This window comes from Dermacentor albipictus, chromosome 6 (genome assembly GCF_038994185.2).
Source record: "Dermacentor albipictus isolate Rhodes 1998 colony chromosome 6, USDA_Dalb.pri_finalv2, whole genome shotgun sequence".
NCBI classification, from domain to species: Eukaryota; Metazoa; Arthropoda; class Arachnida; order Ixodida; family Ixodidae; genus Dermacentor; species Dermacentor albipictus.
Window position 1 is genome coordinate 118225300 of NC_091826.1, and position 27791 is coordinate 118253090.

The window sequence follows — 27791 nt, forward strand, 5'->3', positions numbered from 1 at the left end:
TCAAATTACTTTTGTTTGCAGCTGTACATTGTATACCAAGTGAACATTCGAAATTATTTAAGGACAGACCTGTCAACCTTAGAATTTGAAAACTCCACTACAGTGGAATGCAAGAAATACTAAAATTCATTGAAAAATGGAAAAAAAAAGCTTTGAAATATTTCATGTTTAGTTTATTAGATACAGACTGTTTTATAGGGATGCTTTGAACAGGCTCTCTGTGCCACAGACAAACAGAAATGCTCATATGAAATTTAATGCATTATTCATGCAACGGCTGTCAAACATCTACCGTAGTTGCCATAAATTACTCCACAACTCTATTAGTCTTCCTTTTGAAGTTTTTCTTGCCCTAAAACTATATGCAGATCCAAAAATGGTAATAGTAATTGGATCAACACAGCAAACGTAAACGAGCGCTATAAACCGGCCATTTTAAGATAAAATCGTAACAATTGACAGGTACGTATATATACAAGTCGCTAGCTTAGGAGAAATACAATTGTTAAGCCATCCAAGCAGCATGGCTTTGCTTAAACTCGTCGCAGTGCTTGACAATAATGAAGCGTTTGCTTCTTCAGAAAATACAGAGCTATTTGCGTTTGTGAGTAGTACTTCTGAAACTGCTTCAGGGAGCTCCTCCCTCAATGAAAGCCCTTTAACTGCTTACTCCTGAAGCGCAGTTTTCTGAAAAATTTGAACTAGAGTGAACTTGGGCACTGCTAGCTGCAGTTGCCATTGGCACGAAGGGCAGCACAGGCATTTGCCGTCTTCGTGCTTGCGGCTTCAAATGTTCCTGTGCCATAATTAACTATGCTTAAACATTCTACATTTCCAAGCGATTTTTTTCCTCAATGTGTGAAAGAAATTACTATCTCTGCACATGCATAATCGTAGTAAATTGCTGCATTTGCAAAATTTTGGTAAAAATTATCTGCAGTGTCGCAAAGCTGTCGAAAGCCTGAAAGACAAAGTTTAGGAAAATCCGTGCACACGGTGTCATATCGCAGCTCTCACAGACACTAGTGCCAGAGATCCCTCTAGTATTAATGCGACAGCGTTAAAGGGACACTAAAGGGAAATACTAAGTCGGTGTGGACAGCTTACATACCATTCCCGAAACATTGCAACGCTTGTTTCGTGCCAAGACTTAGTTTACGAGAAAATTGCATCTGAAGGGCACGAATGCCTTTTTCAAAATTCGAATCTCCCGTCACCCAACCGGGGAAGTGGTGACATTGCATACGCCATCACCACCCTTTGCTGCCGTCGGTGAGTAAAACAGCGCCCGACAGACGGCGGTACCGAACCAAGACAGAGCGGTGGATACGCCGCTGCAGCTGCTTTTCGGTCAAGTGGCGTGGACCGTTCGCGCATCCTGCTACATCACATGGAAGTCGAATTCACTGCTACTTGCAGTTTGTGTGAGTTTTGCACGACAGCAAAACCAGTGCAGCACTACACGACGAGGAAACTACTGAAACGCGAAAGCATGGGCGGTGCAGGGTCGAGTAAAAACGAAACTTTTCGACCGGCAGCATAGTTGTCAATGGTAATTTCAGCGAGTTCTTTTTTCTAAAAATTAAACAGAACTGGACCAGTAGCATTTTATCTCGCCTTATAATACTAGAACGTCTTTTGTAAAGAGTAGTTGAGTACTAGTGACAGAACTTAACTGAAGAGTGCTTCCGTCATCGGGCAAGCGCTTGAATGTCCCAGGGGAGTCTCTAATCATGTCCCGCATTTACCTAAATTTCTCTATTAGTAAGGCTCTTTTTGCGATAATATTGACGCCTTAGAGATTCTTGAGCAGTAATCTATCACTTTAGCTTGACTTAGTATTTGCCTTTAGTGTCCTTTTAAGGGCCCCGTGTCGCAGAAAATCTGCCCTCGGCATCCCGCGTCTGTGTCTGCCGTACAGCGTCGGACGTCGTTTCGGCAAAAAGACTTTCGAACCCAGGCCCTCCACGTGGCGCAAGGAACTTGCTGAACTAATAAATTGATTTCTGAAGATAAAATATGTAAAAAAATAATAAAGTATAACTTACACCTACAGACATGGCAGCGTCGGACGATAATTTGAATATACGATAAAACGCAATTCTGTTACGCGAAACTCAAAAAAACCCCTCTTCCATCGCTTCTACAATTCAGACTGACCACGGCATCCGCCATTTGCATGCCAGCACGTGAATATCCGAGTGCATGGAGCAGCGTGCCCGTTTCCTTGAAACTCTTCCAGATGGCGCTTGCCTCCGCCACATCATGGCCCACACAAGACACAGTTTCTACCAGAAAGCTCTCCTTTGTGCGTAGTATTCGCCGCAAGCATTTCCCGCTAAACATTATGGTTAAATACGCTGCAGTTGCTGGGAAGCGCGAGCAGCAGTCGGAGATCTTTTAATGCTATCGGATTCCACTCTTAAAGGGAAAGCTTAAGTGTGCTCCAAATCTTTTTATTGTATTCGTACAACTGCTTTAGAAGATGAACCCGTCCTTGTAAGAAAACAGGGTAGGCATGAGGCTAGTCCTTGGGAGAGCCCTCTGTCCTGCTTCTCTTGAAGTAGGGATTCTCAAATGAACCTCAGCTCGAAGAGCTTCCTAGACTCCTTCAAATCGTGCAAAGCATTACTGCTTGACTGAAAACCTTAGCCTTCAAGAACGCTCCTCAATCCTTCCTACTATAAGAAGTTGCTCGAGAAACACATCATCAGACTGGTGCATTTTCGCAGATGCTACAAGTGCCAAACCAGTTAAATTTCAATATAACAATGTCTGTGAAATTGGCAATTCGCTTGGTTATATTGAACTTTTGTTGTATTGAAATTCGACATTTTATACAATTAAGTATAGTTGCAGATTGATTTTTCTTACACGGAAAGAGGCTGCAGAAGTTTCTGAATTATCAGGGAATTGAAAAAAGTTAATTTGTATGGGAAAACAATTCAATTTGACAAATTTGGGAGTCGGCAACAAATGATATTGTTTCATGCCACATTGACGATATATTCAAATAGGCAGTAGGAATTAAGTGAAACATTAAGTGAAATGTCAAGGGCACTTGGGTATCCCTACACGGATAAATGCGAAGGCATTGAGTCGTCTTTCCGATGACTTGTTTTACAAAATGTAATGGTATTGTTTTCACATTGTCTTGTACAATTTCTTGCATCACGAGCCTCAGCCTCATTCGCATACTTTCGTGCACGTCCACAGGAGTCGGATATACTGACAGAACACAAAGGTTCGTCCAAGGGAACAAATTAGAGTTCAGTGAAATCACCGCACCAATTGGCAGTGGGCTAGCACCTTTGCAGAGGGAAGGTTAGTATGCGAAAGCTGGCATGAGCAGCATTGGAGTGAGCTGTGCAAGATGATGGCTAACATGCTAACAATTGCACGACCAACGTTACTAGACTAGCTTCAGTTGTAAAACTCTCCGCCCGCGCGCTTACCGCCGGTGTCCCCACTTCTGTGATAGCCGCCAGATGGCAGCGCCGTTCCATCGGGCTCCACTGCAGACGCCTCGCCGCAGCCTTCAGCCCGTGCGGACGGGCAGTTTGCGCATTTTTCACGCTCGCTGGCGTTCTCCCTTGTCCGAATTAGTGATACAATGAGAAAGCGGTATCCACCTACAGCAATAAGATTTATCGGGCCAGTTGGTTCATACTGTAATAAGGGTAAACTGCACGAAAGAAAGAAACGCATAGAGCGAAGCGCGGAAGCTGTGTTTTTTCCTGCCGTCTTAACGTTTCGCGCAGTTTAGGCTCAGAAGCCTGAACATTTGGCCAAAGTGTGTGATTAGGATGATCTTCATCCCCACCAAGGCTTCTCGCCACGCCAAAGAAGCGCAACAAAAAGAAAGATGAGGTCAGTCTTTGAACACACAAGCCACACACACACGCACAAAAATATCATCTGCTCTTCCACTCCGCGAAGATGGTTAACCAGCGAAACTGAAACGTGCGGCCCGTGTTTATCACTGGGTTAATCTAGAGGATTCATTAAAGTATTTCTGAATTATGCGGTAACACACACAATCGGCTGCGACGGCGAGAACGACGTCACTGACGGTATGCCCGTAGTCCGCCGTTGTCGCTTGCGTTCGATGTCTCGAGTTGCTCGGAGGCGTGGTTAGCTGCTTTCGCCCGATTTACGATTATTCAAAATTAAGTTTCTTCGGAAATTAAATCTCTCCGTTACGTAAGACAATGAGTGGCTCATACTGCCTTAAGCAATGGCCCCTCCCACCGTAAACGCGGCCTCCCCATTACGATGACAGAAGTGAAATTCTACGCTGGAATGATGAACGGCAACGCAGCCAGCTGTGGAAGACGACGATGAACGTAGGAGCAGTGGCACGAGCGCGTGTGCCGGTCGGCACAAGGAATAGCCGAATTCATGGCCGTGGTGCTAGCATTACGCAAATTAGGACCATCAATTACGTCAGCCGTGATAGTTACTGATTCTTTATCATTGTGCTCATCCCTTACTGCTTCTAGTGATTCTCGCGTGATGAGGACATTTCAATCATTGGTACCTGGTTACTTGAGAAGCGTGCGTTTGATTTGGGTGCCCGGCCATAAAGGACTAATCATTAATGAAATTGCAGACTCTCTAGCCAAGGCATCGATACGTGGCCCGATTCTTCCTTGCTGCCCTTTGACTGCTTATGTAACTGCAGCTAGATTTCGCAGGAGTCAGTATCAGGCTCCGAAATTACTAACTCTGTGGAGTACGGACATGTCCTGCACCCTTGGAACAGAGATTTTTGCCGAACAGGGAAAATTGAAGTGTCCATCACGAAGCTGCGCTGCCGTATACCTGCATTGAACTTCTACCTCCACAGGTCTGGTCTGGTCCCCTCACCATTATGCTCATTCTGTGGCGAACCAGAGACAATCGACCATTTCTTGTCTTGCAGACGTTTTTCTATTATAAGAAAACGACTACTCGAAATCCCGCTTCGCTCTATTGGTCTGACTTTATCAGTGCCTGTGATCCTATCTTTTGGAGCCTCCATTGTTGGGTTCAGCAACAGAAATGTTTGCTTGGCGATCCAAAATTACCTCATTGAAACTAATCCATTTCCATGTTAGATTGATCGTTCTCCCTCCCAACCATAGCTTTCTTTTATTTCTTATCTTTTATTAATTATTATTATTATTATTATTAATATTATTATTGTTATCTTATACCCGGTTTTCATCCGATTATTTTTTTTTCTCCAAACACAAAACGTTTACTTTTAAACTCACACGCCCAAATTGTTAACTCCCTTGTTATCATTATTATTTTAGGCACCTAATTAAACCGCCCAATTCTTGGCCAATCCCCCACTGTGGGTATGTGCCACGGCCACTCAGGACAACAACAACAACAACAGAAAATCGCTCTGTTCCACGCCGAGCGAAGCGTCGCATTGCTGGCGGTACAGAAAAAGCAGCGCGCCGAACTGTCGACATCGTTCCGATAGCCGCCTATGCAGCCAGGTGCCCAGCACGTCGGCATCGTCTGCTTATATTCTCAACAAACTCGGCGAAAGCTACAGTTTCGCGGATTACATGCTTAGTCCGGCCCGCCCGCGTAGCCGGCTAGTGAGGAAGTGAAGCCGGGCGCGACTGCAGCACCACGAAGGCGCGGGCGGGTGGCGGTTCCGCGCAACGGCGCCGAGTTTTAAAACTGAAGCTAGTCTAGTAATGTTGTGCACGACTGCGTCTCTGACCACGTGACTCGTACACCTCTGGCCAGGCTGCCGGATTTTATGCTTCATGAGCCATATAATGCTTTCACATTCGCAATTAAATAAACCTATTAAAAGTGCCCGATGGCAGGATTCAAACACAGGGCACTGAGCTCGGGAGCCAGATGCTGAAACCATTGTGCCACCGAACACATGGACAAGCAGAACCACTGCAATTATCAATTATGCATGCTTGCAGAATTTTATTACCTTATGCAGTAAAAAGCATAAGTTGCTTTCAAATTTAGGCCCAGATAAAGCGTAATAAAGCTACAAGAACATCTGAAGCTCCGAGCATTAAGATCGGACAAATCCACGCATATACTATCCATCATTCTCATGGCGGCTGAACTTTCGCAGCGCCAGAGTTTTATCTAGTAATTACAGGAAACTATGCTCCAGACAAAGCAGAATCTTGCATGCACGTAGTGCACTCATTGTCCTTGCGCATCGTGCTGCTTTGCCCCATCACATTTTCTTGGCGCCCGTGTAATATTAGATTGGGCAGCTGTACTTCGCTCAGCTGTTCACGACAGCATTCTCCCATGGATAACAAGATTTATCAAGTTCAGGAAGTGTTGCAGGGCCTCCCTAATAAAAGCTTCACTGCAGAGTGTCCATCTGCAAGTACACCATAACAAACCCAGTACAGGAGTGACTGCCAGTTATCCAAACCATATAACCCTGCAGGCATGAATTGTTTTCTTTTTTTTTTTCTGGCAAAGTTGTACAATCTCAACCAGCCACTAGTGTTGATTGCATTAATTCTGAAGATCTGGCACAAAAGGCTGCAAAACAAGTACAAAGTTATTGCACACACGCTCCTAGATTTTCATCAGCTGAATGGTTTAAGGAATGAAGTTTTGATGAAGTCTTACTAGCAGACTTGGTGAAGGTAATTTGAGTTTGAAGCTTGAATTTCAAACGGAGGATGTGCAACACAGCATTTAAATTAAGTTAACAGCATGATTGTGGAAAATAACTCCTAATGAGCCAAGAGCAGCTGTTTCTTGATGCCTGTCGCACAGCACATTAAAAAGTTGGTAATCGCAATATGAACATTCCAGACAACCTCCGTAACTGAGTACAGTGTACATACTGCAGATTTATTCATAAAAAAGGTCTACACATTCTCTCTCAAACAGCAAAGAAACTTTTGTAACATGCCATGACGAGGGGGCTGGCAGCTGGAACATAAAAAGAAGGACAAAAGTCGCTCGTGGCAGAGTGTTGTAACGCAAGTTGAAATAAACTCAACAAAAGGGGAAAAGGCATCAACAGTATAAATCGGGGGCTTAAAATTAGTACCACCAGCACAGACATCCGTCATCTCCCTAAAAAAATAGTGCGGCTCTCGCTCGGTCTAAAAGAAAGCACACTCTGCACAGATACACCCCATATAAAGCTGTTCCCAACCTGGCGCTATGCAACTAGAGGGAAAAAGCAATTTGCTGCAGCCCTCGGACGAAGTCGCATGCTGCGCTAGCCATGTGTTGAACTGTAGCAAACAACGGAAGCAGAGGCGCAACTGCAAATATCTAGGAAACCCTGTGCAAACAGTGTTCGCACATTGCTTCATTGAAACGTGCGACGCCCCTGCCAGGTCAAAGCTTGGACTCTAGAGACCGAGAGCAACTGCCTACCATGTGTTCCACGTCGGATATCCAGAGCTAGTGATTTGCCTTATGTACAAAACTGTCAAGGAAAGCAAAAATAAACTGGGAATGAAAGCTCATGTGTGATAACGTACCAACGGAGTCGGAAGTAAGCAACCTGCATATATATGTTTTTGTTAATCTCTAGGTTCGCCTTGCAAACTTCGGACTGTCAGCCACAGAAAGGTCTGATAGTGGGCCAAGAGGCACAAAAGTGCATTGCCTAATTTCAATGCAGTTGTCAAAAAATACGAAAGCGTGGCGTCTCACCAAGCCTGATCAATTGAGGACCCCCTAGGACACCAATAAATTGGTGGGTAAGGAATGCTGCAGTAGTAATGCTGCCCACGGCCACTGCCTAGTCAAGCTATCAAGGTATCAGAGGCGCTAAGAGATCTACCCCACATATATCGAAAATCATAGGGAATATTAAAGCAGAGGGTATTAGAGCAGAAATGAACAGTTGCAAGTTGCTAGGAAAGAATTATTTAGAAAATACCAACTGCTGTTCACTAAACGAGCATAGAAGAGCAGTAGAGAGCCCATATCTTTGCCTGCTATCCACGACTTCAACCTTGTAAAATTGCTTCAGGCATCTATATATTACAATGCCTGCAGCTGACAATAGGCATACGATAACTTCAACCCGCTTCATCTGTGCCAGAGCAAGAGCTTCGAGTGCACAGTGCAGATATGCAAGCCCCTCTTTTCCCCATGGGTAAGATAAACTTGTGTTCACAGTGTGTGCCAGCCACAGTTAGGTTCGACTTCGTTCAGCACAGTATTTTCCATGTCAGCGCTATCCACCAAAAGTTGCAACAAATCGTGCATTCATATCTGGACTGTCACAGGACCCAACATGCCTTCAACGTTGGATGGCTGGTCATCGGCACATTAACAAGCCTTGCGAATTGCATCTGCCTCCAGAACACTTTCACAGATCGCAACAAACACCGCTACGCATTTCCCTGCTCCACCTTGCCGCGCTTAAAAACTGCTGTAGGAAGAAACCGACAACACAAATGTGCAGCAGCGACGTTGATCACCCACAAAACGTCACCGATATCTCAACCCCCACACGCTTAAAGTAAGCTCTGCCTACCTAGGCAGGGCAGGCAACGACTCTTTTAGACTCCTTTCTGCACCCTGCCTCACACTCTTGTGTCCAGAAACGAAGCTTTTTGAGACAAGAGGCCGGCAAAAAGCGAAGAAATGTAGTGCCTAGGTGCGTGCCCCTTGGCAAGAGCCGCTGCAGCACACACACACACACACACACAAACTTCACGTGGTCGCGTAATGCCGTCTGCTCGCCCAAACAAGCAGACGATCAAGAAGAGTCCCTCCCTCCGGTCTTCTGCTGCCACTAGGTTGTCTGCTCGTCTTGAGGCTCGCGGACGACGACTGGAAGTGCGCGGGAGTATGTGCAAGCACTGGGTTGTTGGTCGTGCACGTTGCCTGTCGGAGGAGGAGAGGTGGGATTAGCAGCAGCCCTGGCTGCGTGGCTTCTGCTCGTTCGTCAGCTTGATCTGGTCGGGGAACTCGTTGTAGAGCTCCACGTCCGTCTCCTGGGCAAGGGCGTTCTTGGCCACCGTCTGGAAGGCCTGCTCCACATTCAGGGCCTCCTTGGCACTCGTCTCAAAGTATGGGATGCCATTCTTGGACTGGCACCAACCCTGGGCCCGTTTGGTGGACACCTGTTGCAACAAGGAGGAGACGGTGTGCGCGCCACTGTGAGCAATCAACCATTTTTCTTACTGGAAGGAAAAAGTCGATATGTATGCAGACAGCTATCTGTGGCAAGGAAACGAAAGCTACTGAGGTGAGGTGCACAGATGACAGCATTTGTGAATATAGTAGTCCCGCAGCTTCATTTGGAGTTCAGCCGGGGAAGAGAAAATATGCAGTCTTCCACAACAGCAAAAAATTACCCTGAGTGTTAGAACAGCGCCAAGTTGTGCTGATTTAATATCTGCTCTAAGGGACCAAGATGGAAAGATGCCAAACTCTGCAATAGCTTGGTGCAGTAGCAGATGCGCAGAAGCTGTCCACAAGTGCAACATTCCTGGTAATTTTTCATTAAGTGTCATTACAGCAAACAAAGCAATCAGCTGACACGAAAATTTTACAAAATGATGCAATCGACACCTCAAATGCAGATAACAGTCAGTAAATGCTTGCCTGCGTTATCAATCTAGTGCATGAATACCCAAGCCTCAACCTAGGATTAAACTAGTTTGAAAAAGATTTGGATTATACGTTCCCATGAAAATTAGATAATTTGAACCATTGAATAGCTAGGCCTGCAAGATAAAAGCAACCACATGGGCACATTACAATTTCCAGATGATATGCGATAGGCCCGTTGCACTGGAGTTTTGCATGCATTGCGGCACAATCTGGTGGCATGAAATAAAGTTGGCTGAGTAGTTGCAAGCTGTAGCTCAGGTCAATGAGTTATACGGTCAGAGGGAAGTAAAACAGTATCTGAAAGAGGAACCTGTATTTGGCACAATCTCCAGAAGCATGACTATGGCTAACCATGCAACAGCAGCCAGGGTCAGGACATTACAGAAAGAAATGGCTAGTCACAATGTCAACGACAACCAATTTTGTCTTTTTTATAGGCCAGTCAAATTATGAATATTATTGTCATTGCTCAGGGGCCATAGTTCTGAGTTACTCTGTTTATGGCACACTCGAGTGGTTGTTTTGTAGCGATAGCTACATTACGCCAGGTTCTCGCCTCTTCGCCGTCACCGCACTGCGACGTCGCACCACCGCCCTGGATTCTCCAGCAACTCGGCTCGTCTCGGCCACCGCTCCTGCCGTTGGGCGCTCGCCGTGCCCTCTGTGTGACATCACACCACGAGCCTCGATTCTCCGGCGACTTGGCTCGCCATGGCCGCTGCGCGGCCACCGCTCCTACAGGTGCGCTTGATTGCCATTGACGATGTTGACACAAAAACCCATTACTTTACGGATCATAGAGTATTCATTGGTGAGAAAAATAAAGGTTTACCCGTTGTTTGACCACAACGTCTCCTTTCTTAGTCTAGTGGGACACCACTAAGTTTAATAACATGTCTAACTACAAGCGAAGCCTAAGCGCAGCTGGGGGTCTGTAGCTATCGCTACTCAACTAAGTTTAACCAGAGCTAAACCACACCCAATTTCTTTTGAGCACCAATGCTCTTGTGGTGTACAATTGCCTTGTTCATTTGAGTGCTCCAGCTTAGAGGCACTTTCAATCTGAGGGCCCGACAGATCCAACAATCCCGATCACGTGGCTCCACCAATTGCCTTGGGAGCAGCTGAACATTGGACTGGGGCACGCTTTCTCACTCCAATCTTGAGAGGGCTCGTTTTCACTGTGGTAGGAACCAGTCGAACGTGCCATTAATGTGAATACATGCACCGTAACAATTTATGGCAGCAAGCTGATGCTGTCTCTAACTTGGTATGCACTGCATGCATACACATTTGTGACATATTTTTCATACGTGTTTACAGTACAAGAAACAAAGCTTCCAACACATGAAGCTCCAACATTTCCACTGCAGCGGAACTCCAATGAAAAGATGCCAGGGTACCACACATTATCACAGGCTCAAGTTTTGTACCATATGAATCGTAACAGCTACATAGAAAGTGGCGTTATTGAGCTTTTTTGCAGCTCCACCTGGGAAGCACAACACGCCTTGAGCATGCTGTGCTCCCCTGTTCCATGGTGTAGTGAGCTCAACTTCGCCCGACTAGTTGGCAAGGGGCACTCACCCCCCGGTTGTCGAGGTCGACCTTGTTGCCGATGACGACGAACGGGAAGTTCTCGGGGTCCCGAGGCGAGGCCTGAATGAGAAACTCATCGCGCCACGACTCGAGTGCCTTGAAGCTGCCTGGCACCGTGACGTCGAACACCAGCACGCAACAGTCGGCGCCCCGGTAAAAAGCAACGCCCAGCGACTGGAATCGCTCCTGGCCAGCCGTGTCCCAGATCTGGGCAGGCAGTGCAAGCAGATGACAAGGCAGAGCAGAGCAAGTCGGCTCTAGCGCGATTCGTGACAATGAATTTAAACATGTCTCGCCACACTTGCCAGCCCCGGTGGCACACTGAGCAAACATTTGGCAGTAAGGGATTAAGAGGAACCTAAGCTATCCTTTGCATGCAGTCACTCACCTTCGCAAGGTGGAACCATTAAGCTATTGGGCACTAATTCATTCTATCCGTTAAAAAAAAAAGGAAAAGATTTCATCACATTTGCAGCATCTTCACCACTAAACGTACAATCCAGCAAAGAACAGAATCTTGACAATTATGAAATTTGCAGATTAGTAATATAATTTTTTGCAGTTTTTTCAGAGTAAATGCAGACTGCATGTGTGGTTTTTAAGAAATAAATAAAATACAGGGCAAGTTTACCTATCTCCTCAATACAATGAGCAAAACAAGAACAAGGTGAAAGTAGGAGCCAACGTTTCGACAAGTGGACTTGTATTTTTCAAGGAGATATGCTCTCATCGGCACAGTATATATACCGTATCTTCTGGTGTATAAGTCATGTTTTCTTCTGAATTTTTTGTTGGAGTCTTATAAAAATGTGTTCCTTTATTTAAAAAAAAAAGAATGCTGTCAAAAGCTTATCGGATGCTATGGCCTCACGAAGCGCGTTGGGTTGACCTCTGGCAGTTGCTACGAGTTGCGTGCGCTCTATCGCGGTACTGGGTCCTTGTGATCCAAGTTGCTGAGCATCATGCAAGGAAGACGGAGCAGCAACGGAAGCAGCGGCAGGCAGACCGCGAGTCGACCAAGTCCGAAGTTGTTGCATTTGCGGACCGCTTTCAAGATATGGCACACCGTTGTGCAAACTATGTAGTTGCTACCCGAGTAGCAGTTGCCTCCCCCTACCTCCCACTTTCCTCCCTTGTGCACAGTTGGATCACAGTTGCATGGGGGACGATGTTATCTCCCTCGACTTTAAACGGAATATCGCAGCGACCACAACAGCAGAAATGTGCCTGGAATGTCCATATCATTGCTATTGGAATTCTATAGAAACGGTACCGATACGCTTGCGCGTGACTTGCATTGATGAAGTGAAACATCACTATTTTTTGAAGTGAAGCTGTATGTGGCTAGGTTCTGGAAAAAATTGCATATACAGTCGAACCCCGCTACAACGAACGTCGCTTCAACGAAATTTTCGCTTCAACGAAATATTTCCAATTCCCCGTCAGCTCGCTATACAAAGTAATGGAACAAATTTCTCATCACAACGAACCATTTTTGGGGCGCGTTTCCGCTTCAACGAAATTTTTGCTATGCGAAGCTCGATTTAAAAATATATCTTACAATAAAACAAGCATATCGCCGCCCATCTATGTACTACTTCCATAGGCCCACGCTGCTTTGTTTCGCTAAACATTCGCTGGACCAAACTAATCCACTCACTGAAACGCACATGATCACCGCCATAGCTTGGTGTTGATGACTATCGGGCTGGCTGCCTTGCGACAAGGCGCGGGGGCAAGCTCCCGTTTTCTTCCAATCCAATTCAGAGCCGCAACCAATCCGTTGCCAAAGGACGCAGCAGCCTGGCAACAGCAGCGCATTTGCCCTAGTTTTTTTCACTCGTGCTTGTGCTGCTAGTGCGCTGTAATGAATGCGAGCATGGCGACTTCATCTAGAAAGCGGAAGTTCCTCTCGCTTGAAGAGAAGGCACGGATTATCAGCGCGGCATCCAGTGGCAGGAAAAAGGGAGATGTTGCAGCGGACTTCGGCATCTCACAGAGCACGCTGTCAACGATCTTGAAGTCGAAAGACGCGATAGCGCAAGCTCTTTCTTCGGGGACATCCGCGAAGCGGAAAAAGCTGACGCAAGCGGCTCATGAGGACCTTGAGAAGGCTCTGTACACGTGGTTCCTCGACGTGCGCGCAAAGAAGATGCCGGTCAGCGGAAACATGTTGCAGCAAAAGGCACTTGGCTATGCCTGTATGCTGGGCATCAATGATTTCAAAGCCAGCTCAGGGTGGCTGACCCGTTTTAAGGCCAGGCATGAAATCGTCGCTAAAGTGCTGTGTGGGGAGTCGGCCTCATCAGACGCCGACGCTGCATCTGCTTGGGCATCAGCTACTGTGCCGGAATTAATGGAGAAATATGCCACATCAGACATATACAATGCCGATGAAACGGGACTTTTCTTCGAGCTCCTCCCCTCCAAGACGCTTCACATGAAGGGCCAGCCATGCAGCGGAGGGAAGCATAGCAAAAAGCGTGTGACTGTGCTCCTGTGCTGCAACATGGACGGGTCTGACAAGCGCTGCCCACTGGTGATAGGCAAAAGTGCGAAGCCGCGGTGCTTCAAAGGTGGCAAGAGCCTGCCCGTCAAATATGTTGCCAATAAGAAGTCTTGGATGACACGGGCCGTTTTCAAAGAGTGGCTAACCGCTTTCGACCGTGACATGACGGCAAAGAAACGTAAGGTTTGTTTGCTCATCGACAATTGCTCAGCGCATAACGTTGAAGACGTTCAGCTTCAAAGCGTGGAAGTAAGATTCTTCCCGCCGAATTGCACGGCTTTAATCCAGCCGCTGGATCAAGGTATCATCAATAGCGTTAAAAGCGCTTATCGACAGCGACTGATTCAGCGGCTGGTGTTAAACATCGACACCGGTCGGGCAATCGAAGTGGATTTGTACATGGCTGTACAGATGGTCTCAGCAGCGTGGACGGCAACCAGTCGCAGTATCATCTACAACTGTTTTGTGCACGCCGGCTTTCACTCCGATGCTCAACTGGCAGCGAACTCCACGTCGGACGAGGAAGGCTGCAGTACAATTGCTCCACCCTCCACAGAGGCCAATGCGGCATGGGCAGCCCTTCAGGACTCCGGAGATGTGCCGGCCGATGTTCACATCGGCGACTACATCGCTGTTGACAGTGAAGTGCTAGCTCACGAGGAGCTGAGTGACGAAGCTATAATTGAGGGCGTTCGCCACAACGACGCATCATCGGATGATGACAGCGACGCGGAGGACTTAGCGCCACCATCTGCAATAAAAGTGATGGATGCTTTTGATGTGATCCGCAGATTTTTCGGTGCTCACGATGACGACGTCGCGATGCAACTGTTCACCGAGTGCGAAAGCCGCGCCACTGCACTCGTGGCAAAAAAAAAAGAAGCAGAAGAAGCTGACCGACTTCTTTGGAAATAAATGATGTTTTGGGACTATGTGGTCCAACCTGACAGTGTTTTTGGCCTGTTTTCGCCTCAACGAAATTTCGCTTTAACGAAATTTTTCGCGCGCCCCGTCAGTTTCGTTGTAGCGAGGTTCAACTGTATCTATCTATCAAGCCGTGTAGATAGAGAATTTCTCCCCATATGTGGGCTGATCCTGAAGACGATGTAATACTGGACTGACCCACGGTGAATGTGAAGCAGGCTTTAAGCACTCTGCCAACTTGCAAAAATAAGTTTAATGTGGCCGCTTGAGATTTGAGTGACCTCACGACCATTACTGCACTGCAGTACGTTGACCAATGCACGATCGCCTTGGCTATGGTGAAGCAGTGTGTTTAATATTAATATTTTGGGCTATGCGCAAACAAAAATTTGCATCGCTATAAATGATACAATCCCTTATTTTCCGTCTCGCTACAGAAGAAAAATATTCAAACAAAGAATTACCATTTATTTTTTAGATTTACCACATCTATTATACCGAGATTTGATTCGACTAGTACAATCTATTCTGCAGTCTTAAGGACAGTTGTTTCCTGGAATTAGACTTTATGGTGAGAGCTTCTTGCCAAGTTTCTGATACCAGATTTTTACCTCGAGCTTCAAACACTGCTAGATCATACTGTGGGTTGTGCTGCAATAAATAAACAAGGGGAGTTACGGACAACAAGAGTGCAAACTTTCTCAAGTCATGCTTTTATTAAAGGAACATTTTAGACAAAAACACCTTACAAGTATCACGTGGGAGTGAAAACAATGTTAAAACAAAGAAGGAATTAGTGAAACAATGCGAACGGACAATGGCAACCCACAGCACGTGTCGGTACCAGCTCGGCCAGCTTTCATCTCTGTCATCTTGAAACTGGTTCACTCACCTGCATGGTGACGAGCCTGTCTTCGACCATGACTTCTTTGGTGAGGAAGTCTGCACCAATGGTGGCCTTGTACTGATTGCTGAATTTCTTGTTCACATACTGGTTCATCAGCGAAGTCTTGCCCACCCTGAGCCACCATAAATACAGGCACCAGGCTAAGAACAGGTAATGGACAGGTTGCACAGTCATGCACAGTGTAAGCTCAATACATAAAAAAGGTTATTAAGAAGCCTATCCACGGCAACATTGTTATCAGAAGAACACATATTCACGTTTGTTCAATAATTATGACAATATGAATACAGAGTAATGCTCTTCACTGAAAACCAGTTCTCCCCACAGTGGCTGTGCTGCCCACCAATCTGTTTACCACTCACAAGTTCACCAAAGCTCATCCTATTGGGGAAACAGAATTAAAAGTGATGTAGAAGGTGAGTAAATCACTTTTATAGTGCACTCCCCAAATGACTGGGTAGTAAATAGGGCATGGGGAGGTGCCATCACACCTCAGAGCTATCAGCAACCCAAACTTTTGTGCTGAATTTTTTTTTTGAAACTTCACAATTTGAGAATTTTGGTAAAAGGATTCCAGGTCCTAAGTCAAATTCCATTTACTAGAATCACTAGAATTTATCAGAATTTAACTTTTTCTCTCAAATTCAACAAATTTCAGCAGAAGTTGTAAGATGCAGAAATACTCTTAGGACATTTGAATAGGTGAAATCTGTGTTGGTCCCAAGCTAAACCTTCCTCTTAAGAGGAGAACTTCACAAGGGCAAGGATGGTTGCTGCAATTACTCAAATAATGTTTTTGAACGACTTTTTGTGTTTTATGTTGTGTGCCATGCTCAGGACAGCAAATAGGCAGCAGGAACTTTGAACTCCTAAAGTGTATTGAGGCTAGCGATTGGCAGGGGTTGCAGGACTGGTACCCAGGAGAGACTTGTGGCAATCCACATTAGTATAGGGAACTGCTACCTGGGGGTCACGGTCCTGAAGCATCTTACAGGAAAACATTTAGAAGGCTAGTGTACCCCTGTTTCCGCACCAAATGAGATTGTGCCTTCGTCATGAAACAGCAAAGATGAGAAACAGGAATCACTGCATGCACTTTGTTTACTTTGAGCAAGCAACATGTTTTTACCATCGAAAAGCGCAAGTGAGTGCCTATAGTTGTGGAAGTTTTATGCGCAAATATGAATTTACTGCGATGCTTTCAGCTCTAGGCTACGCGGTGCTAAATGGGAAAACAAAGCTCACTCGGAGTTAAAAAAAGGTGACAGTAAGAGCGCTTTTTTGAAGATGTAGATTAAAATGAAAAAAAAAAAACTTCCAAAGCTATTGTTCTACTTTGGAATTACATAAAAACCATTATGTATATTTTCTCAACAAAAACGAAAAGGTTTATAAAAGTGTTGCAAGCCAATCAATGCCAGTCAAGACGAATGTCTAGTCAATTCAGAACATGTTCTGTGACGAGACCGCATTTGATCCTGCTAAAACAATATGAGCAAGTATTGTTCCGATTATTTTGTTAAAAGCTGTTCAAGAACTAAAATGAACTTATGTGCCTTTCTTATGCACTACATTTTGTACCCTATAAACCGCTGGTGGCGGGGCTATGCACTCAGTCAGCAAAGTGCACCCTTCGCCAAGTACACTCCACTTGGGGCGTTTAGACTTGGCAAAGTGCACTTAAACCCAGCCACACTCTACGTAAGTGCACTTGCCCACTAGAATTTCGTTCAACAGCGATGAGCAATAAGCAAATGCGCTGCTAACGCTGGAGTGCAGCCAGCCTCGAACTGCCTTGTCTAGTCAGGCACCTGAACAGACTAGCACTACAGACAGGCCATGGGTAGAGCCACGGTTTGCTAGAGGAGGAGGAGGACAAACTTATTTTGACAGGGCATTTTGGACCTCCCTGGCCCACAATGCCATTGCACTCAAACACTCTATGTTTAACAACTCTGATGCTGGCAGTCCGACTGGCAGCTATCTTCTGCCTTGCCAGGTCTGTGGAGTGTAGCGAGACCTCCCAGTCCTCCCAGGTTTGAAGTGGTAACGGCCCATCGGGGGGAGAAAAACCCGGGCAGGCAGGAGTATATAGGTGAGGTTTGCTTTCAGCACATTGCACAGAGGACAAGAAGGTGGGATGGGGTAGGTGTGGTCCGCATTTGCAGACGGCACTATAAGTGTTGCTCTCTGGTAGTGAGGGAAGAGGGGGGGGGGGGGCATATATTTGCCTCTCTGCATGAACATTTGTGATTAAGCCAGCGAAGGTACAAACGTGCTCCCTCGAGAAACCCCCATGAGGTCCGCCTGTGCCCAGTTTCTCGACACTCGAGCTAATGAATCGGCAGCCTCGTTGTCAGGATTGAGCCGAGCTCATATGGGTGCCTGAGCACCCATATGAGCTCAGGGCTTCAGCATAGGGGAGAGTTCTGGGTCAGTATGTGGAAGGTGGCATGGTGAACTCTGTCCCTAGCATAATTTAGCAGTGCAGTTTAAGAAACACTCAGAATATAGGTAGCACTGTAACTGCAGAGTGCAAAAGACTTGGCGACGACAACAGCGCCGCTACGAGCACCGCTTTGCTTGACCTGCATGTTGGTTGGCACACTGCCTATACACGGGAGTTGTTCAATAAAGACACAGATCCACCGAAACATTTCTAAGCATTACTACTCAGAACTTTCGTTGCCTTCAAAGTATTCTCCACTGAGCGCAATGCACTTGTCCCAGGCATTTCTGCCATTCATGAAAAACATGGGTGAAGCCATTCTGCACCATCTGCTTGAAAACTGCCTCCAAAGCCTTGACTGTGTTCTGGGCCATATCAAAATGATGTCCCTTCAGTTCCTTTTTTTGCTGTAGGGTACGAAAAGAAGTCGCAGGGGGCGAGGTCAGGACTACAGGGTTGGCAGGGATTGATGTTTTTGTGAGAGAGAAATAGTACCACAGTGTTCACAACGTGAGCCCTTGTGTCATCAGGGTGAAGTTTCCAATTTCGCACAAGCTTAGGCCTCTTTCGTGAGATGTTTTCTCTCACAAGTGTCCACAACACTTCTCTAGTACTAAGCGTTTACCATCTGGCCTGTAAGAACTGAATGGGTGCAGACCATTCCCTTGTGGTCGAAAAATGTTATCACCATTGCCTTATTTACAGATCTATGCACATTAGCCATCATTGGGCGAGGCTGCCCCTTTTCAACCCACCGAGTGCTCCGACACTATCTCTGGGTCATAGCATTATACCCACGTCTCGTCTGCAGTAATAATGGTCTTCCATAAGTCTTCACTTTCTAGGCACCACTTCCACTCGAGACAAACGTCTACACGGTCCTGTTTGTGGACTAGAGTGAGCAGGCGTTGGATCCACTTTGCACAGACTCTGGACATGTGAAGATGTTCTTTCAAAATTTTGTGGGTGCTTCCTACTGAAATCTCCAGGGAGAGGGCAAGTTGCCTGACAGTAAGGCATCAAATGGTTTTTATCATTGCAGCTGCTGCATTGATGGTTTCCTTAGAAAGGGCTGCAAAAGGTGCGCCATCCCCTCCCTGTAAATGAGGGTTGTCCCTGCCTTCTGAAGTCCTTAAACCACCAAAAAAATGTTGCACGAGACATAATATCCTGACCAAATGCACGAGTCAAATCTGCAAACATTTCTGTGGCCATTTTGTTAAGCAGCACAGAAAACTTAATCGCATACCGTTGTTCACACAAAGTTGCCATCGGTCATACAACCAGCACACTTGGACGCTATGAAATGCTAGCTCATGTATGGATGCATATTGCTGCTGCCGCATTAGAGTGATGTGACCTCTGGTGGAAATTAATGGCATTATAACGCTTACAAATTATGCCAACAGATGACGCAGCGAGCACACACTGAAGAGCACCAGACCCAGTCTCAGACTTCATTGAACAACCCTCGCATTTTAGTTCACTGTAACGCTGAACACCGTGCCGACGAAAGTGGATGGAGAGAACTCGCAGACAAAGCTGCCCAAAGCGAGCACAATGATGCCACAATGGCGACATCTGTGACGGGGCCAGTTGTATGCGTTTGAAAGTATGGCTGCAATAAACATTCACTGTGAGACTAATTAGGCGTCTGCGAACTGCAAGAAACATTACTGGAAGCAATTAAATTACCACCAACACTACAAAGTGTTTAGACAACTTTTGTGCTGTTGATGGTCTGTGCAGAGGCTACACCTTTACTTCCATAAAAGTGGACGTCTCCCTTCCCACAAGGGATCCCTACCAGAATAGAGCTACTCCTTTGTCGTGTGTCAACCAGTGTGAACGCCTTTCCAGTGGATGTCCCTTAGTTCAGGGGACTTTGAAGTGACCATGTGTTGCAAGTACTAGAGACTCACTGGTGCGCACGTGCCTTTACATACAGGGCATTTTTTATCGTAAAAAATCCTTTTGTAATTCGCCTGTGGCACGTAGCACATTTAAGTTCTTGAGCTAGAAATTGCATCCATTGCCTTTGAAAGTCATATCCACTTGAGAGGAATTCTGAGCACGACACTAGTTTGAAGATATGCATTCCCAAAGTTTGCAATGAAATACATCGGTGTTTCAGTAACATTTTGAGCTTGAATGCATAAAAAGTGCATTTTGTTAAAAGATTAAGTGGAAAAACGGCATATTTTAACAGCAAGTTTGACAGCACTTAGCTAAAGCTAGTTTCGAAATTCATTCCAAGTGGATGTGCCACTGGCTTTAACTTGTGTAGTGTGATAAGTTAAAGAGTATATTGAAGTTTTTCAGTGATTAAATTGTGCATTTTGATATATTTTCTGCCTTTGGGTAATCCAGGTCAATGAGTAGATTTATGCTATACAGGCTAGAGATTTTCAAAATTCTGCCAACTTACAAAAAGGAAGTCCAGCATGCTTTACATTGGCTTCACACAATTTTCTGTCGCTTGCTCCACCCTTACTAAAGCCCAAGTCTGGCTGGTGAGCCAGGCCTGGCAATCACAGTCAACATTAATGTTCATTAACGGACTGCTATGGTGATTGCACATGTAGACAAACCAGTAACTGCCCCACTCCGACGTCAACACTCATATTCGAGAACATAAAGGCTACGAGACCAGTATGTTTGAAGTTTGGAGAGGCCTTCAACTTGATACGTACCCACTTTCCCCAAGGATGATGACCTTAAGTAGCACCTTCTTTCTGGACGACATTGTGAAGCTGGAAAGGAAAAACAAAAGTATAAGGAAATGCAGTACTGCCACGAGAAAGGTGTGTGCAGTTTTCTCAACACATACTTCACATGGATAAACAAAAGTAAAGCAATGTTTGTCAGGGCTACAGTTACACAGAAATGTAACAATAGCATGTGTCAGATACGAGCTTTCAATACAACAAATCATTTTCAAAGATTAGTGAGACATCAAATTGTATATCTTGCAATATACCTCATCGTTAATACCTACAGGCTGAACAAAGGATAGAACCAACAAAACTTGCCATAAGCACTTGGAAAAAGCTGCAGTTTATTCTATTAACATGAACATGGCAATGGCTGCTACCCATAACAGTACATGATTATGAGTTCTCAGTCAAGTGCATGGGGATTGAGGGCGATTTAAACCAGAGGTGACAGAAGACTGTCAAGATGTGCAAAAAAAACAACAGTAGTTGCCTATGTGATGCAAAGCACTAGAGAACTGTGGTATGAATAATGTAACTTGTGTAGCGAATAGTGCTATGTAGAGATTATATGCTGTAGAGTTTATATTTATTATAAGTAAAACAATCTTTCTAATGGCAAGATATAAGATTGAAAGCACACTAATTTAGACAGCACTATCACCGGGAGTGGTCATCAAAACAGCAAGAGACCCAAGTTCAAAATTTTGCTTCCTACTGGCATAGTGTTAGCTGCACCATTGCTGCTGTAGGCAGTAATTCTATTATTCAAAGCAACCAAGATGAAATTTTTTCTCACAAATCTTCCACAACACTAATTCCCTGGAAATTCTAGGTTTTTCCCAATAGTAACCCCTGCCTAAACAGCAGCTCTTCCAAGCTGCATCTGTATGAATATGTATTAATAACAAATGGAAACTAAACTTTAAAGGCACTTTACAATGGCTATCGAATCAATGGCCTTCACAGTTCTTTCACAGCACACTGCAATAAACAGCCGCTACCACGTGATAAACCTGAAAATCAAGACGTTTTTGTCACGTGACACTAGACAGTCGTGGATCAGCTCTGCCAGTGGCAGTTTGAATTTTCAAAACTGATACCCAAATTTCAAAGTAATACAAATTTTTATCCCTTCCAAGTTAAGAGCACTACTAACAAAATTCAATTCTTTTCACACCTCCATATGCGTTTTGTTGGCAAAGGTAGGATTTAAGTGCTCTGGTAACATTGAGTACATTCTATTAGTATTCCTTTAAGCAGGCAAACGTAAAGTATGCGGACCAAGTGCTCAGTATGTGAAAGCAACTAGCTGAATGTACCATTGCTACTGGCCTTAAGTGTATATCGTGGTATATTTGCTTTTAGCTGCCGTTTTATTAGAACTCGTGTAGAGAGTCCCTTGGCACATATGCTATAATGTACTTCATGGAACTGCCAAATAAACAGAACAAAACTACAGCTTGCAGCTCTTATCTTACTAAATCGCAATGTAAGCCACCAAAATATGTTGTAAATAAAGAATGAATGAATGCCTTTGGAATACGACTCCATTGCACATAGATGCAAAAGAGGTTTACTTTGTTATGTTGCCACAGCAGTTTTTTCTTTAAAATGTGCTGAGAATAATAAGATAATGCCTGCAGTCCTTGTGCCACATCACATGGGATTTCCAAAGGTGCAACTAGTGCCACTGATGCACATGGATGGCACAGTAGGCTTGGAGCTACTAAAACCAGCAGCTGACAATTCTGTGTCTGTGCGAATCACACTGTGCAAATGGTGAAAGCATGCACCAAAAGCGTATTGAAATGCATGTTTTTTAGATGAGGAAATCTGCAGCTGTATAAACGAGACGGAACTTTCACGGCATCATGCCTCCACAGCTGCTGCAGTTGCATGCCGAGCTTAAACAGACCGAACAGATTTCCAAGGTTCCTATTTATTCGGTGCAGACAAAGTATGGTATCCATAGTAATGAGGCTGCACTTGTACGAAAAACAATGTCAAACATTAATACATTTTTCAACATAGCCTAATGGTGAATACTATGATAAATGTAAGTCACTACACATTAGAAGTGATGAAAAAAAATAAATAAGAGCATGGCACCAGCTGTAATATATGAATTTGTTTCATCGATATTTATGAGAGCGTTTACTTCTAGGTTACCATGCTATCACTTGTGCTGGTCGTGTTGATATAATAAAATATGGTATAAAAAAAAATGCTGCTATGCAATGATGGACAGGCTACAATTTTTATATCGTTATGCTCAAAATACCACTTTTAGGAGCAACTTTCCGTACCATGATAGGTGCATTGAAAACCAGAAGATGGCAAAGGTGCTTTTAAAGAAAAAAAAACAAATTTAATGATAGCAAAGTACAGCAGAGCTAAGCTTATAGGTTAGTGAAAAAAATATTCAGATTACGAAGCACATAGTTGCAGATGACGACGCCTTTGCATTTTACAGTGGGACGACTGCCAGTATTAGTTTTAGTGCTTTGAGAGGGCAACACTAATTTAGCACAAAAATAAATAAAAACATTGAAGACCAGCTAAGATGAGCACATGCAGCAAAGTACAATTTATGCATAGCGATATGGTGGATTAGAAGAAGTTTAAGATTCTTCGGACGATGAAAATACAGTGTGTACAGTGTAATCCGCAATTGTGTAGTGCATTGTTTCTTCTGTGCCTTTTTTATAGGTGCATCATGCCCCTGATGCTTGTGGGCTTTTATATGAATTGTTTTTACTGCAACAGTTTCGTAAATCACTTATTCCTAAAATTGTTGCAACTGCCCTCTGTCTCACGTATAGCTTACAAAGAAGGTTATGTCAGTGACTTTAGGTCATTTAGTGGCAGCAGCTGATGACTCAAGTTGCTTTAGGCATCAATTTGGAGATACAGGCAGTGCAACATTTTATATCGCTAAATAGATCCAATTTATGAACTATAACAAAGCATGAGGCTATTTTAAATATTTTACCTCCATTACGTGCCTAGACTGTCACAAGACAAACTACGCCACACAATAAATGCCATCATTTCCACCACAAATGCCTGAACAGTGAAACTCCCTTCCTGTACATACTGCTGCCCATATGCTTTGCAAGAATTCCTCAAATAACATTGTACAACAAAGCCGTTTTTATCGCTGATTGCGTATTACTCCCATTTTGCAAAGCTTCACACTGACTGTGCTCACTCCCCTATTATGCCTTTCAGCCTGAGGGTATATTAAAACCATGGAGAAAACTATGAAAGAGCACAGCGCAAGGCGACTGAAGCCAAGCGAGTAGCCCCAACATGTGATCGCTTCATCAAAGCGAGTGGTAGGTTTTAGTGCTCCTGCTCTGACACGAGTCGTCGCAGAGTAGCCAAGCAAGTGCACATCAATTAAAAAATTCCACGAACTAAACCTTCGAGGCCACTACACAAGCTTTCAGAGGTCACAAGCTGGGCCAACAATGCAGGGGAAAAAAAATTGGAGGGAATGGCTTCTCAGAGAGTTTGCTTGCCAAGGATAGCTGCATGATGATGCTCCCTAGTTTACTTCCTTTGTCCACAATTATAAAACCTTATACAGGGCAAGTCAAACATGCCACCAAAGTAAGAGAATAAAGGGACCCATGAGCTCTATTTTTCGTTAGTCGAAATCATACACAGAAATGGACATTGAAGCGAGAGAAAGTAAAGCTGAAACTGTTTAATTGAAATATAGAAATATAATAAAGGGAAATGAAACACTGAAAATTAACTTGCCAAAGGGGGAAGCCAAATCCACATCTGCATTATGTACACAGTGTTCTACCATTAAAATATTGTGGCAATCATCCTGTGCATTTTCTTGGGTTCTTAACCTTGGGAAAGTCAACCAGCGCTACTCACAGCCAAGGCGGACAGGGAATGTCTCTTCAACTGCAGGCATCACCTAGCATGCGAGCTTAGGTGCATCCTCACGCACCATCTCATGGCATCAAGACTGCCAAATTTGAGGCCCTCATTATGCAATCTAGAGAAGCCCCAGATGTTTCCCTTGAAGGCAATATAAAAATTAGTTTTGTTCTACACTGCGCAGTGCTTACAGCGACCTGCCTTTTGAAAGAAGCACTGGTGGAGCCTTGACATGGAGCTCCACGTGTGGGGAGTGGATCTATCTTATAACAAGCTTACTAGGATAACAAGCTCACAGCCACGAGAACAAGACTTGCGGCTACAACCCAGCCACAGTTAACAGTCCCGTGCTACCTTATCAGAACTACCATAAAATAGGGCCACTGCTTATCACCAATGCGTCAACAGCCAGCTATTGACTGAAACCAAGGGACATGGCCATTGATTGCAGCGCTGAACAAAGTCAGCAGCTGACACAAATGGCATGGACAAATGAACATGCGGATGACAGCCACAGGAAACCACAGGAGAGCATATGGCTGCAAATTCCTGAACAATTCTGGAATGACTTAATGACGCCCTTGTAACGTTCATGCAAAGGAAAATGGTTGGCTCATAAGAAAATTGCCTTAGCACATTCAGCTCTAATTCGGCATTGGTTACTTGAACACACCAGAAGGTACCGGCTAGAAACCATACATTGCTATGAAAAAACTTAAGCTAAAATGTGAAAGCAAGCCACTTTGGTTAAGCCCTACTGGCATCCCCTCATGCATGCAGCAGTTACTAAAGCTTGAAAACAAGAAATTCAGCAGACAGCGCTACTGGTTTGCTGGGTGCGAAGCTGTTTATTTTTCTTTCCAGAGCATTACTTTTCCTTTCACTCCAACAGCTGAGACAGTATTTAAACAAATTGGCGCTCGCCAACATGCAAAGGTTGAGTTGTGCTTTAAGATCAAGAAGCAGAAAGACTGACTACTTCAAGTAATAAAAACATTTGGATTCGGTCACTTTGTGGCAGTTAGTTAAATAAACCTCTTTGATAACTTGACCAAAACTTGCGGCCCCACGAGAGTTGGATTACTGGGATTCAAGCGTAGCAAAGATAACATGTATTTGCAAGAAACGCTGCAACCGTTCTGGGTGCACGTCTTTGCAGCACTCCGAGTGATGGCCATGCTGTTAAGTGTCTTAAGTGGTTGCCCAGCTTGAGCACTGCACAGAGGCACGCACATATCGAGGCATGTGCGTGCTGCTGAATGTCAGCAAAGTAGGGACGGCGCAAAAGCATGCCTGAAGTAAGTGAACAAGACCACAGCTAAGCCAAAGAAGCGCACTGGCTATTTCAGACAATTAAGCAGTCTCGAGTCGAACTCTTGCACAACAAATGTGGAACGGATGCGTGCATCTGAAGAGCTACTCACGTTATCAACTCGAACACAATGCGCCGTGAGCATCGCAACAAAAAGGGGCAGTGGAATGTCAAGGCGCTAAGCATGCAAATTACGATGAAGCGTAGATTGCAACAAGCTGGCCACCACGCAGGAGTTGAGTGTTCGGGGCCGAACGACTCGGTGCTGCTGCATTGTGAATAGAGATTCCCTTAGGTTTACAGGCGAGATAAAAACTAAGCACGGCGTAATTGGGATTTGGAGCGGGTGTTGGCCAACAAAGGCCGGTCCGACAAGTTCACAAAAGGTGCTTACGCGGACTCCGCGACAGTATACACCCTCCAGATAGCGTCGGTGACAAGAGCGAACGGCGACGCTGCAGTGATCACGCAACACAACGCGGTCGGCACACACGCGCACAAGCCTCAGCAGCGCCTGATACAGCCTCGTCATCACAACCTCGGACTCGCTCTCAGCTGACGAGTGACGAAAGACTGCGCCACAGCAACCGAGGGGAAACGACGCCGCCGCAGCTCAAGTCCAGTTCGGACGCTGCTGCACTTCCGCGACGCGCGCAGGAAAATAGCTGCCGCGGCTTTTTTAAAGACAAAGGAGCCAGTTGAACACAGCCCGCCGTAGCACGCAGAGAACTACGTCTCGACGTAGAAGACGAGCACCAGCTTTAGAAAAATAAATAAAAAGATGTACGAGCGCGTTCAGTGACACCGCCGGTTGAAGTGAACGCGGAGGAAACAAAACCAAGAAGTGCGAAGCGGAAAAACATGCTCGGGCGAAATGGAGAGCGACGAGCGGGCAGGGACCAGTAGGCAGCCGTCGACTGACTCACGCGCTGGTGATCTTGACACGCTTTCCACCGCGTCACGGGCATTCGCACGGCCGCAGTGCGCGCGAGGCAGACCTGCCGAGAGCACGCCCGGCGGCTGCGAGCGCACGTCCAACACGGAATCGACCCGCAATCGCGCGGGGGGCGGAAAACGAAAGAGAAAAAGCGAGCGACGGCCGCGGGCTGGGGCTGTCACCTCCCGCCGGTCCCAACCGCGACTGCACGAATTACGATCGGGGCCGCCCGATCGCTCACAATGCATCGCGAAGGTGGGTGGATGCGCGGCTGCACGCGATTATCAGCGCGACCGCTTCCTTGCGCAAGGCACAGCAAAGAAAACAGCGCCAAAGCACCCTGCCAGAAGAGCAGGGTGGGGAAGTCTTGGCAGCGACGGGCGAAGTTGTCCCGAGCGCCGCTTCGGAGAAATAGGCTCGAGGGAGCCTGTTTGGCCAACAGCTGATTTGTCAGCGCTGCCCACGGCAGAGCTTGGCTCGTCATTGAAGGACGGCCCTCCGCGTCTCTGCGCGGGCTTTGACAGGCGATGTGAGTGTCGAGCAGCGCCTTCCCATCAAAGGCCACAAAGCGTTCCTGTCCCCAGCGCAGGGGCTGCGGAGTGCGACGCAACCGTATGCACACGCCGCCGACGTCTGGCAGACGAGTCCCCGACCCGCTGGCTTAGGCTTAAAACGACGCCGAGTCGACAACTGTCTCAAGGAAAAATATTTTTACCTAGACGCTGCCGAAGGGTGCCGGGCCTCGGGAGTTGGGGCGTCACAACGACGAAGGTGGGAGGCTCAGGGCCGTCACAGCCGCACGGGGGGTTCCCTACTCCGGGAGGGGAGAAGCGTACAATTTTTCACACAGTCCGTTCCTCCGATACACAGCCAGAGAAAAGGACACACCGACTAAACCAAGATGGCGCAGGTCTTGAATCACGGGACAGCTGACGTCACGCGCATCATGTGA

The 27791-nt window shown here is 45.7% G+C and overlaps 1 protein-coding gene across 2 annotated transcripts; it reads right to left on the reverse strand.

Moving 5' to 3' along the window:
* Positions 1 to 6820: 6820 nt before the first annotated feature.
* On the reverse strand, positions 6821 to 27757 carry Rab7 (RAS oncogene family member Rab7). Of its 2 annotated transcripts, none has more exons than XM_065449604.2 (5): positions 27555 to 27757; positions 20667 to 20726; positions 15510 to 15636; positions 11173 to 11391; positions 6821 to 9092 (listed from the first exon to the last, which is right to left on the reverse strand). In XM_065449604.2, exons 2-5 carry the CDS (start codon positions 20717 to 20719, stop codon positions 8877 to 8879), a joined length of 615 nt encoding a protein of 204 aa, XP_065305676.1. In that variant the 5' UTR covers positions 20720 to 20726; positions 27555 to 27757; the 3' UTR covers positions 6821 to 8876. The 2 variants fall into 2 exon arrangements, with proteins under 2 accessions (XP_065305676.1, XP_065305677.1); XM_065449605.2 differs by lacking the exon at positions 27555 to 27757 and adding an exon at positions 26297 to 26319.
* Between the last annotated feature and the right edge of the window lie 34 nt (positions 27758 to 27791).

Bases quoted from the DNA above. Each gene is read 5' to 3' on its own strand.
- Rab7 (XM_065449604.2), bottom strand. From the start codon at position 20,719: ATGTCGTCCAGAAAGAAGGTGCTACTTAAGGTCATCATCCTTGGGGAA. The intron at 15,637-20,666 runs GTACGTATCAAG...ATGGTGGCTCAG, and splicing joins ATCATCCTTGGGGAAAGTGG to GGTGGGCAAGACTTCGCTGA. The intron at 11,392-15,509 runs GTGAGTGAACCA...CTGCCTGCCCAG, and splicing joins ACAGGCTCGTCACCATGCAG to ATCTGGGACACGGCTGGCCA.